We start from the raw sequence: 13533 nt of genomic DNA, 5'->3' as shown, positions 1-13533 counted from the left end.
GTTGCCAATATCAAACGCTCAGGGCTTAAAGGGGACCGTGCGTTTTATACCAAAACAAATGGAAAAGTACGATTGAATAAAGGGAATGTAAATTCTCAAAAATTACATAAAAAAGGGGGGGTTAAAGTCATAATTAGATTTTGGATGATTCAAGTGTTTGTTTTTTTTTAGACTCATTGACATCTTGTCTGGCATTCTTATACGCTGCTACTTAAAAACAAGACTTCCTCAATTGCAAAGCTTATTTTACACAATACTGAACTGAATGTCGATCGATTAGCAAAATGTGTTTTGTGCCCAAATATATTGTCGATACAGACTTTTTTCACCAGAACATTACACACAAGTTTATGGAAATAAATGGCTAAGATGATATGTCAAAATGATGATGTCACTTGCTCTAATGCAGAGCAAGTCGCGTGTAAAAGAAAACACATAGGTCAGTTATAGGCATCCCTCAGTGAGAGAGCGCAATCCTCTGCATGTATTCTTTTCGCTAAATTCACATTACTATGGCACCAATCTAAATGGTTTGTCAAATTACTGATCCTATTTCGGGAAGCGGACAGCTTTTTAGGTGTTGGGCATAAAGCGCACCTAACGATTATAATTTGAGGTTGAAAATGCATTGTAATGAAATGCGTTACTTTTCATTTGTAACGAGTACAATATTTCTATTTTTTTTGTGTGTAATATATTACACTACTGCCTTGCTGCAAAAAGTAAAGCATTTAGTAATTACATTACTTTTTAATGTAATTAAATAATCAAACATAAAGAATACATTACTTTTGTAATGTAATTAAATAATCAAGCATTAAGAATACATTACTTTTGTAATGCATTACAGTAATTATATTACTTTTGTAATGCATCACTCCCAAAACTGTAAGGTAATAATAACCCATCTGCAACTTTGACACACTTAGTACAGCAAAAAAAGAGCATACAACAATATGAACAGTGAGTAATTAAGTGGGAAAATGTGTTACTTTATTTTATATATATATATATATATATATATATATATATATATATATATATATATATATATATATATATATATATATGTTCAAAAAGGCCAGTGGAACAAAAGAAACCAATGACGATAGCGTCATTGGCTGCTAGACTAACAGATCCATAACTTTGATTGAAGATGCACTGGAAACACAACACAAGACAACAACATCCAAGGAAACCGTCCTGAAAGCCAAGTCACAGCTTGTTAAAATTCATCAAGCTTTGGCATGATTTAGCAGAGTAAGAGAAATGTATCATCCTTTCTACACCAGCTCATGGACACAGGTTAGTACAGCTTTGCCTCTGACGTAATGGCATCACTATCTATGTAATTCAAACATTCTTAGCCCTACTGAGATTAAGACCCTTCTCATATTTCACCATCAGACGATTGACCAGTGTGGGTAGCCCTTCACCCAGAATTGCTCTGAGTTGAACACCTGGATCTACTTCCTCTCCTGACAGGATCTTTCCATTTCTTTTGGTGCAGGTACTCATTATCACCCAATTAGCATCTGATCAGAAACACACAACTGATTTGTAAGCACCAGAGGAACCATGCAGTCCCATCCCGAAATAGCAGTGATGAACCACTGATCAGTGGGCAGGGCAAATGGTTGGAAATTTGAGTGGACTGCATGCGTGCGTGTGTGCAATCTCTTTTGTGCCATTGGGATCAGGGGTGGAGTATAGGCAGGGAGAATGTATTCAATGTTAGAGAAGGAAAGGCTCTTAGTTCAAATTTGTCTGATTACTGAAGCTGTGCTTTAAACTTTTCATCGTTGAAGAGCATCAAGAAGGGTAAGAGAGAGAGAGAGAGAGAGAGAGCGAGAGGGAGAGGGAGGGAGAGAACTGAGAGAGACAGCCTCTTGGAGCCCTGAAGCAGAAGTGATGGATTCAGCTCACCGCAAAGTGACACTTTTCTAAAGTGCAGCACATGACCTGCCTGGGACACAGGAGAAAAGCTTAAGTTCGTATTGTCTATTAGGACTGTTGCAACATTTTTTCCCCCCCTTGGGACAGTCTGGAAGCCAATCTTGTGCTGAGTACATGAGTTTTTTTTTTTACATTCTTACCTTTAAAGTACTTTTACCTGTCCACTGCTGAAATGGACTGAGATGACAAAGAGTGAGTAACCGGACAGGAAGAAAGCAGAGGATGACAAGGCCATCTCTTTTGGGATGATTTTCTATCACGAGGATCTACAGTTGGCTCAGCCAAGAGAGCAAGACAACTGAGGGAGTCTCATCAATACGCTTCAGTTTTCTTGTAAGCTTCAAGTCCTCTACTTTATCATAAATGAGGTCACGAAAATACTAAATATGTTCTACTTTTTTGTCACTTGTATTGATAAATTGTACAGCAATGGAAATTTGGAACAAATTGACTATTTTAAGATAAGTGATGTCCAAAATGTAGTTGTGAATTTGAATGTAACATATTTTGGAACCAAAAAGGTGCAATTCGATAATGTCATTTGACTGACTGATCGATTTGGTCGTGGGGTTAATTCAGCGCAGGGGGATGATGGAGAGCAGGCGCTCAAGGCTAAGTGTTTCCTCACTATAAGCCTGAGCAAACAATAAAGTATTCAACAAAAGACTAATGCCATATCATAAGACATGTATATTGCCACATTTAAAAAAAAATGAAACGGTTCTATTCTATTTATTCTCTTTTACAATTAATTCAAAACCTCCTATCTAGTAGTGTACAAGTTCAGGATGTCCCCCTGGAGCTGAAGAGGATATGGAAGCAGGAGCTTGAATCCTGTCTTTGTTTCTGTTGCCAGGGTAGTGTTTAGATAATAGGGCTTTGAGGTAAAACCTAGCAAAACAGTTTAGGAGACCCCCAACTCCCAAATTAACTTAGGTGACCTCGGGCACAATATGAATGAGAAGTCCTGAAGTCCTGAAATAACCCATTAGTAGAATTCAGCTGTGCAGGTTGATGGGATTCATCATGCTCCAAATATTTTTGTATGACCGTTTACCAGCAACAGGAAAAAGTGAGGTCACTGAAAATAATAAAATGGAGATCATCACCTTAAACTTGCTTTTGGGGGGGTAATTAGTAGTTTTCATGCAGGATACAGACATTACTCAGCAGAGGTGATGCCAGTTTGAAAATGCTGCACAGTAGATCTGTAAAGTCAATGCTTTATTTTAGTCACTAAAAAATAATGCTGCTGTGTGGTCGTGTTGTGGTCACGGAAAAAGTACAGCACAGGGAATAATACAGCGAGGACACTATGTTGTGAAGGTGTGGCGCAGCTAAGTGATATAACGGCCCTGCATTGACAAGGTCTGGGTTTCGCTCCATGTGTGCATGGCGACTCACTCTAATGAGGTGACTAAGAATGTGAGGAATGCCATGCTCAAGCTGAAATGAGAGGGACGAGGGTGAGACATCAGCCAGTCACGGAGAGGTTGCCCGGCTTCTAATTAATATAGCATGAGCATTACCAAATTGGGCTGGAGTGCGCTACCGCTCAGAGGTACACTGACCTAACTGCTGCACTCTCCTATAATGCTTGATTTAACGCTGAGTGGAATTACCCAAGAGGAGCTGCCAATCAAATAAAGATGGAGAGGTTTTTCCACTGCACTTCTGCCATTGACCTTCAGATCTTTGGCTGTGCTCAAGCGGCTGGAGCTACTAGTGTCCACTCAAGAGCACTGTATTTAACTGAAATAATTTTAGGACACTAGTGAACAACAGGGTTACCGTATTTTCCGCACTATAAGGTGCACCTTCAAAACCCTTTGAAAACCCTTTTCATATATAAGGCACAGTGCACTATAAGGTGCATAGAATAAAAGCTACTGTAGAGGCTGCGTCGTGCATCCGCTAGTTGGAGCTGCACTTACGCGAGAAAAATGTAGATAAGTCAGTCACATTTTATTTAGAGAAAATCAGAAATTAAGAATAAAGATTATTTGTGGAAAGTACCGTCTGAAGAATGGGGAAGAAATACCTCTTGATTAATTAGTTCATCAAAAGACTGTTTGGATCAATGCCATGATGAATGTAAAAAAATATAATTAGGATTCCATTAAATATTCAAATTGATGCTTTTCATCAAATTGCAACCAACAAACCTTAAAATATATTGTTTTTTGATTTAAAATCCGTTTCAGAATTTATTTGATAAAATCACACTTTCTTTTTACAAATACTCAGATTTTTTTTTTTATATATATTTTTTTATATATATTTTTATATATATTGTTTAAAAATTGGAGCATTATAGAATATCAACATTTCAAACAGGATGTTATAAAAATGTTATTTAGGGTTAGGGGTTAGGGTTAAAATTTTATTTAAAAATGTACATTTATAAATGCAGAGGTAAACATGAAGAATTTACATGGCAATTAAGTTGCTTTATTTATTTAATTGCTTTATTTATTTAGTTGCTTTATTTGTTATTTTGTCCCCCCAAAATGAAAACTCACGGTTTATGCAGTGTATAATTCGCATCGGATTATAAAACGCACTGTCACCTTTTGAAAAAATGTAAAGCTTTTTGGTGGTGCGCCTTACAGTGCGGAAAACACGGCAATTGTTAACAGCAAGGAGAGTTAGGTGTGTAGATGGGTTTATCACAGACTGCCTTAGACGAGGAAGCTGGGCCTGAGATTGAGCCCAGCAAGTGTTTTTTTTTTAATAGGTTTTAATTGAAAAATAAAATCACTTAATGCACACTCACACAACACACACATTTCCCAAGATCTGCAAACAGTTTTCACTTCAGCTTTGAAGTGAGACTTTAGAGCAGGAGGATCCAAATTTACAACGACTGGTATGGGATGTCGACACAGCAGGGGAAACTCACACAGCATTTCACTGAGCCAGAGATCATGTTCCAAGGGGAGCCATCAGTCTGTTATAGTCATGGGTGCATTGCAGACAACAGGCTGTGCTGGCTTTTATTATTTCTCTGTGTGGACTTTCTTTGAAGATTCTGTTTAGAGTGTGACTTCACTAATAGTAATGTTCATTTGTGCTATTTGAAATACCCTCTGCCCCGCTTTATTTTTTAGGAAAGTACAACACAACCCCATCAAAAATATTCCACAAAATCCTCCATGATCAGTTTAGGATAAATAATATGAACTACAATACTAAAATACTAAATTAAATTATATATAAAGCTCATTTGTGTTTTTCAAAGACCCACCAATGAAAGCATTTTCACAGATCACAATCTGCACTGTCATATACAGTCCATCATATATGCTAGCTCCGTTATGACTTCGATGTTACATCAGTAACGGTCCATGCATTTCACACTTAGGCCTTCAGCCATGTGCTACTTAGAATGAAAAAATACCCCTCATAATACTATCATTTATGACACACTATGGCTGGAGAAATCATATAAAGAAGTACACAAGCTTATCACCCCGCGTGACACAATATCTCCAGTAATTGCATATGAACAAAAGAAAATTACAAAAACATTTAAAAAATGAGAACATAAATAAAATGCTTGCACTCGCCGAAACTGCTGTCCCCCAAAACATAGATTTCAACACAAAAAACATCTTCTTTTTTTCTCAAAGAAGACTTCAATGATTTGGTAACCTTTTGCTCGACTTCAGTTATTGTGGGTTAAAAAAAGCAAGTAGATGTATTTATTTTTTCTGCTAAAGGTCCCTGGGTCTGGTGCTGATGAAGGCTACACTGTTAATGGAGATCAACCAAGCGTCTGAATAGCTCTGTCCCCCCCATCCATTCCATTCGATCACAGGTTTTCTAGCTGGTCTTACTGTCGGCAACTTGTGATCATATTGGCTATTGCAACGACACGTCCAGAATATATATATACTGTATATTAAGTTTTTTTAATTTATTTTAAAATGAATGACTTTTACTATAATTATGATAATGAGGTCAGGGTATTCATCACTGTGTTACATTGTGATTGGATTCTTCAGAGCAGGCAACTTTTGCCCAGATGACAGCTTTGCACATTGTAGTAGTTTGTTAGGTTTTATGACGTGAACTTTCAGTTAAAGACTGTGCACTATCAAGGGGTAATAGCTGAAATTTCTTGATCTCTTCTTGTGTTTTAGGCCATTTGAATTTGAAGATGTTTCCAAACTTCGAACTGATGCTGTATATTAAATATAACTTAACAAATATCACTAAAATTAAATGTATTAATGTCTTAATTTGAAGTAAAAAAAAAAAACGTGGAACACAAAGAGACAGCAATGAATTATTGCAGCCACAGTAGATAATTTGTGGACATCCTTGTGTAGCTGTATGACAGTATGGGCATTTCATATGTACAGTACATTTGTTAATGGTAAATTTGAGTGTAAAAACTGCATAGAACAACCAAAAGAGACAGAGTTTTAAAAGAAGAAAAGAACTGGGGAGGAGACTTAAAAGAAAATGTAAATGAGTCACAAAGGAATTACACACAGAGACTGTGTGTAATGATCACAGGACGATCACAGTCAGGACTTTGTGATCTGACACCCTTGGTTTTCTTCCTTTATCCCTCAGGCTTGGTGAGTTGGCCACAGTCTCATGGATACCCATTCGATGGTCCTGCTGGGCCTCCTTCTTGCTTATGGGCTCGTCTGTCCAATCCAGGGGAGTGTGTCAGACAGCCACAGCTTTACGGGAGCTGAAGAATTTGAGAGTAGTGATGATGGTCTGGAAAGGGAGTTTCTATATGCAGGGAGAAGCAAACGTGCGCCCGTTGACCAGGCGCAGGACAAATGCTCATATACTTTCATTGTGCCGCAGCAAAAAGTGACAGGGGCTATCTGTGTCAACTCCAAGGAGCCGGAGGCCACGCTGGAGAATCGGGTCCATAAGCAGGAGTTAGAGCTGCTAAATGTGGAGCTACAGAAACAGAAAAGGCAGATTGAGACTCTACAACAATTGGTAGAAGTTGATGGAGGCATTGTAAACGAGGTCAAGCTTCTGAGAAAAGAAAGCCGCAACATGAATTCCAGAGTTACGCAATTGTACATGCAACTCCTCCATGAGATCATTAGAAAGAGAGACAATGCTCTTGAATTAGCTCAGGTGGAGAACAAAATACTCAACCAAACTTCAGAAATGCAACAACTTACGAGTCGCTACAAAGACTTGGAGCACAAGTACCAGCACTTGGCCTCCTTGGCCACCAACCAGTCATCTCTGATTGCCCTGCTGGAGGAACAGTGCCGAGGTCGACCTCCTCTCCGACACGTCCCTGTGCCGCAGCCGCGGGCTCAACCACCTCGGCCATCGCCACCGCTTAACAAGCCTTACCAGCCGGCGGTTCTTCCTCGCGTTAACAAGCCACTCAGCAATGAGATCCAGAATGACCAGAAGTCTCTACCGCCTCCAACTATGCCCACCATCATTCACATCCCATCGTCCACTGACAAACCCTCTGGTGAGTCGGATGTTTTGTTAGAAAACAAATCTTTCTCTCTCGACCTCTCTCTTTGTTTTACAAATAATTACGCCTTATTTGCCAGTTGATTGTATTAAAACTAAGTGCCCTGTCCCATTCTCCTCTGTGAGTCTGAATTGCAGTAGTTTAGAATTCTAACTACCCGGTAAGTTAAAAATGACTGGACTTTGATGAACTGAAAACAAAGTGAGTCGAAAGTAGATCCAGCATACTGTAATTACACAGATGAGCTAACTTTATCTTCCGGCTGGAAACAAGAAAAGTGATTTTTTTTTTTGCTTAGCACACATCAATAAAACCAGGGAAAAAATAAACATGATAAGTAACATTAAACAAACCTCTCTATATTCTCCTGTTAAGCGAAGACAAAATCAGTTTAATTGATTTGAAAATGGGGTGGCTCGTGGGACAGTGGTTAGCACGTCTGCCTCACAGTTCAGGTGCCCAGGTTCAAATCCACCTCTTTCTGGCCTTCTTGTGTAGAGTGTGCATGTTCTCCCACACTCCAAAAACATGCATGGTAGGTGTATTGGACACTCTTAATCGTCCAAAGTTGTGACTGGGTAAGTGTATGGTTGTCCGTCTTTGTGTGCCCTGCAATTGGCTGGCAACCAATTCAGGGTGTGCCCCGCCTACTGGCCGAAATCAGCTGGGATAGGCACTCGCGAGCCTGTGACCCTCGTGAGGATAAATGGCTATAGACAATGGGAGGCTGATTTGAACATGATAAAGTAATATTCAAAACTTTTCCTGAATGTTCAATGATGAAGATCAGGGAATTGCTGCATGTCAGTAGTCTGTATTCATGTCTGCACACTATTCCTTTGTTGGAGTGTTCAAATGTTCAGGGTGCAAAAATGTCGGGCACTCAAAACCACCCACAATGCACTTAAAACTGTACTGCGCATCGATGGCCAGACACCAGCTTAATATAGACCACAATTCTCTGTGAACAGTAAGAAGCCTGCTGGTCTCTTTTGGTGCAAACATCATGCGATACGGTCGTCATAACATTTTATTTATTTTTAAACATATACAATAAAGACAATATAATCATATTTTTATCATTAACAATAAATAAAGGGAGATCCTAATGCAGCTGTGCGTCATGACAGGTGCAGGGGTCATGTGAAATGTGAGTAGAATGTAGTCAGCTGGCTGTCTGACTCGCTAAATAGAAAGCCGGACACTACTACTTCCAAGTGCGTCATATAGTGCCAGAATATTTAATGAATTAGAGGCTACGGGCTAAAAGTGCACATTCGGATGCAGCCCAAGAAAATGGGCCAACACACACACACACACACACATATATATATATATATATATATATATATATATATATATATATATATATATATATATATATATATATATATATATATATATATATATGTATATTTTTTTTTATATAGGCAATCTTTGTTATCAGCTTTGATAGCAGTTCAGGGGTTCCTGACCTTTTTGACACTGATGAGACCGACTTCAAACAATACCAAATCAAAAAAATGAAAATGTTTTGAAAAATACACTTTCATCTGATTGCTAATAATTCATAATTCAGTGGAAGAACGGTTAGCATTTATTCATTTATTGACATGTGAAGGTCGTGGGTTTGCTTCTGGGTTTGTACCCGACAGCTGCCTCCAAGGTCCCACAAACCAAAAAGATGCAATAAAACTCTTTCAGCTTGATGGCATCCCTCACCACCAGTGTCCACCAATACGTTTGGGGATTACTGCACGCGAACCACATTTTGACCGCAGCTGGCTGCCGTAGCAATGGAGGGATAATACATTTTCCTCTGCCTCCCATGAGACATGGCCATAATTCTGCCAGATCTGTGAGTTGAAGCTCCACGCGACAGGGAACTCTGCCATCAATTCCCAACAGATCCTCACATTACATTTGGTTCTGCCAGGTTGGACCGGCATCTTATCTCTCCAGAAGAACCAACATAGCACCAGGTGGTGATCAGTTGACAGCTCCCCCCCTCTATTCACTTAAGTGTGCTAGACATGCAGCTGAAACACTCATGACATGACTAGATTATGGTCTCAGTGTCCCAGTAAAAAAAAAAAAGAATAACTTTGTATTTCATAAAAGCTGAACAAGAATGTGGAAAAAAAATGCACATTCCTCAATTTTATGACTCTGATTAACAAACTATTGTCAATGTTAAAAGGTAGTGCTATAGGTTTAAGCTTTTCTAGATGGTTCCAAAAAGTCAAGCATTTTTCAAACCTTGAAAATGTTAGAAATGTTTTGTTGATAGCAATGATAATGTCACAAAGAGCTGTGAGTAATAGAGAAAGGGCGAACAGAGCACTACAAAAAAGGAAGGCGTGAGATACCAAGGGGGAATGATGTCATTTGTTCCATTTGCACCAGGCAAGAATCAAATCATATTCCCCCATAGAATTGGGCTTAGAAAGGGATAGTTGTCTGCCTTGTAACAGCTTGACAAAGATTTATTTTAAAGTAAATTCATGACATATGAGATACATCATAATGCATTCACCAACTATGTTGCCAGTCTTCATAATATGAAACCTGTATAGTGTACATTTGTGATGTCATCTCATCAGGATTAATGCAGATAGAAGAGTGTGATTTATTGCATCTTACATGGCATGTTGAATTGTCTTCCAATATTTTAATACATCTCACTCTTACTGTATACACTAGATATGCTTATGACAAATAAAATAAGCTGTCAATGCTGTATTTGAGCACTTTATTTATGGTGCCAGATGGAAAACTGTGCTCTGCTTAATCACTTTCACACTCAATTAGGAAAGCCTGTTTCACTGTTATAGTCTTGTTTATGCCAAATACGTTTGCAAATTGCAAATAAAAGACAAAATAAAAATGCCTCCGTTTATGCAGCATATTTATAACATTACTTCTGAAATAAACAGGACATTCTAACTTTAAACCCTAGTTAGAACACAAATAAAGAAAATCATCTTCTATGAGAATATATATATATATATATATATATATATATATATATATATATATATATATATATATATATATATATATATATATACATATATATCGGGGGCAAGACAATAAAGAAATAAAGGTAGTGAAAAGTTTGCTACTGTTTCATCATTCTACTGTCAGGGTTCCCTTTGCCCTCATGCCAGTGTTTCCTTTGGCTCCACACCCGGCAAGCATTTCCCTTATGAGAGAAAAAGCCAAAGTCAATTTTACTGTTAAAATAAGAAGCACGTTGTTGAAGGATGGGATTTCCTTTGTCAGACTCCAAAATCTATTTGCGGTGTCTTTGGAGATGTGATTCCACTATATATGATGACAGGGCTTTCTGGACAAAACATTACCTGCTTGACAGTAAGCCATGCTTCTATCCAGGTCCATTTCGAGACTGCCTGCAGGCTCTGGAAGAAGGCCACACCAACAGTGGCATGTACTTGTTAAAACCAGAGAATGCCAATCGTCTAATGCAGGTGTGGTGTGACCAAAGACACGATCCAGGTGGCTGGACCGTAATCCAGAGGAGAGTGGACGGCTCTGTCAACTTTTTCAGGAACTGGGAGACATACAAGGTACCACCGCCTCACACCAAATTAGGCTCCGCGTAGAGCAACCGGTGGCTCGTGTTGGGACTCTGACATTGACCAGATGTGAACAAGTAATGAATAGAGAATTATTTAACACTTAACGAAGTGGTTAATGTAGCATGTGCAAAGCACACATGACTCATTGATCCCATCTACATCTGTTGGCCCTTGTGGATTAACCTCACATTTACTTTCACAAAAAAACCATCCAAATGTTACAAAATCAGATTGATGGTTGTGTAAGATTTCTAGACTTTGGAATCCCCTGAAAGGAAATATTTCTTCAAGCTCAGGAAACATTTGTTTACCGGCAAATCACAAGGTTCTAATTAAAGTGTAGCAAAGGGCAGAAACAGATCTTTCCAGGACCAAATATTTTAACCTCCTGAGATCAGAAATTGCATTCATGTGCTCATCAGGACGAGTGTTGTGTGATTCAAAGCATGTGCCGGGCCAGGGATAGTACAAACTAGTGAGCTTTATGACTGATCAAAACATTAAGACAAGATGGATTATGGGCCTTGCTTTGTTTTCAGTAACAAAATAACATCACAAACACTTACTGAACTTCTCAACTGCTAGTCAAACATGACTCATACGCTCCATTTATAACGATGGTTATTGAAGATAAACAACTTCATAGAAGAGCTAAATTTGTCATTAACTTCAGAAAACAAAGGACTACCCTGGAATATCACTTTGATAGATGAGATGTCTAATGCTTGCAAACAGAGAATTTCATAATCACGCTGGTGTTTTCCGACTTCTACACGTCACAGCAAGGGTTCGGAAACATCGATGGCGAGTACTGGCTGGGCCTGGAAAATATCTACTGGCTGACGAACCAGGGCAACTACAAGCTGCTGGTAACTCTGGAGGACTGGTCTGGCAGGAAGGTGTTTGCCGAGTACGCCAGCTTCAAAGTAGACCCGGAGGCTGAATTCTATAAGCTACGGGTGGGTCGTTACCATGGCAACGCCGGAGACTCTCTCACTTGGCACAACGGAAAACAATTCACAACACTGGACAGAGACCATGATGCATATACAGGTACAAATGATAAAATCGAGTCAACCGTATAAAAGCGTAACTTTATACTGTACCTCTTCTGTTTTTCTCCAGGTAATTGTGCCCACTACCAGAAGGGAGGCTGGTGGTACAACTCTTGCGCCCATTCCAATTTGAATGGCGTTTGGTACAGGGGAGGTCACTATCGGAGCCGTTACCAAGACGGAGTGTATTGGGCAGAGTTCAGAGGAGGGGCTTACTCCCTCAAGAGAGTGATCATGATGATCCGTCCAAACGCAAACACTTTCCACTAGCTGTTACAAAACGCATGCTGAATTTCCCTGCAACTAAACACAAAGGCTCTCAAATTCACAGAGGTTTTATTACCGCTGTGGTATCCCGTATTCATTGTATTGGTATTGGTAGATTGCTCAGGTACATTACTGTAAAGTGCAGCATGAACTGCTTCTCTTGTCCGCGCTTTTATGCACCCATCCGACTTTAAAAACCTGCTGCATTTTAATCATGGTCACAGGGAGCTGAAAATGAAAGGTGGTTGCCTTTGTGCTAACAAAGCAGGCCATGAAAGCAGCATACTGTAATATAAAGAGTCTCCAGGTCACTTCTATCACAACAGAAACGTCCAGAAACAGCAGCAGCCCACACACTTCAAATTTAGAGACCGATGATGTGATTTATTTCACAAGCCATGATTATATGATGGTTCATGTGACCTTTGTGGGATTGAAAACTCTGGAAGGGTTATCAGTTAATCGCAGGGCACATACAATAATGTATAGGTGAACGAAAATTGACATTGTCACATAAGGAGGATATAGGCTTCAATTCATCTGACACGCATGTCTGGTATGTGAGAGAAAGCCGGAAACAAGTACCTGGAGAAAACCCACGCAAGCATTGGGGGAACACGCAAACTTCTCCCAAGAGGGCCCGACCTGAAACCCAGGACTTCCTGACTATGCGTCAGACTTGGTAACAACATCTCTGCCATACTGCCAGAAGTTTGACCATAATTTAATATTCTTTGAAAAGGGAATCACTTCTGTTAATTCGATTTGAGACGGAAATCTATTTTATACGTACATAAAGTACAGTATATCCAGTTGTTCTATGCAGTATCAGACACAGGAAATGTATCCCATGATTTTTTTTTTTTTTTTTTTGGTCAGCTTCATTCTGAATAGAAGTGTAAAATTTGTCAGTGCATTGAAGTTTTTTTTTTTTTAACTCTGGGTTGGTGTATCTGTTAAAGTCAAATTACGTTGTAAAATTACTGCCATTTTCATCTTTATTAATTAACTGTGGTATACGCAATGTTGTGTTCACTTTATTTTGATTCTGTATAAATCGAGAGGTTTGTTGATCTTAATGAAATAACTGTTTGTACATAAGATATTTGTAATATAATGTAGTAGATACATTTATGGAATGAAAACTTGCAATAAAATCTGTACAGATGAACTTTAA

General features: G+C 38.9%; 1 protein-coding gene across 1 annotated transcript; it reads left to right on the top strand.

Annotated features, from left to right (window-relative positions):
• The first annotated feature begins 1859 nt into the window (after window positions 1-1859).
• On the top strand, window positions 1860-13533 carry angptl2b (angiopoietin like 2b). Its single transcript, XM_088429985.1, has 5 exons — window positions 1860-2289; window positions 6541-7426; window positions 10829-11022; window positions 11817-12087; window positions 12160-13533. The coding sequence occupies exons 2-5, from the start codon at window positions 6565-6567 to the stop codon at window positions 12357-12359; spliced, it is 1527 nt and encodes a 508-aa protein (XP_088286111.1). The 5' UTR covers window positions 1860-2289; window positions 6541-6564; the 3' UTR covers window positions 12360-13533.

This window comes from Hippichthys cyanospilos, chromosome 1 (genome assembly GCF_059441005.1).
Source record: "Hippichthys cyanospilos isolate Australia breed blue-spotted pipefish chromosome 1, RoL_Hcya_1.0, whole genome shotgun sequence".
Taxonomy (NCBI): Eukaryota; Metazoa; Chordata; class Actinopteri; order Syngnathiformes; family Syngnathidae; genus Hippichthys; species Hippichthys cyanospilos.
This window is presented reverse-complemented; position numbering and strand designations above follow the sequence as displayed.

Coding starts and splice junctions, on each gene's coding strand:
- angptl2b (XM_088429985.1), top strand. CDS start 6,565: ATGGATACCCATTCGATGGTCCTGCTGGGCCTCCTTCTTGCTTATGGG. Junction 7,427..10,828: donor GTCCACTGACAAACCCTCTG/GTGAGTCGGATG, acceptor GCTTCTATCCAG/GTCCATTTCGAGACTGCCTG. Junction 12,088..12,159: donor AGACCATGATGCATATACAG/GTACAAATGATA, acceptor GTTTTTCTCCAG/GTAATTGTGCCCACTACCAG.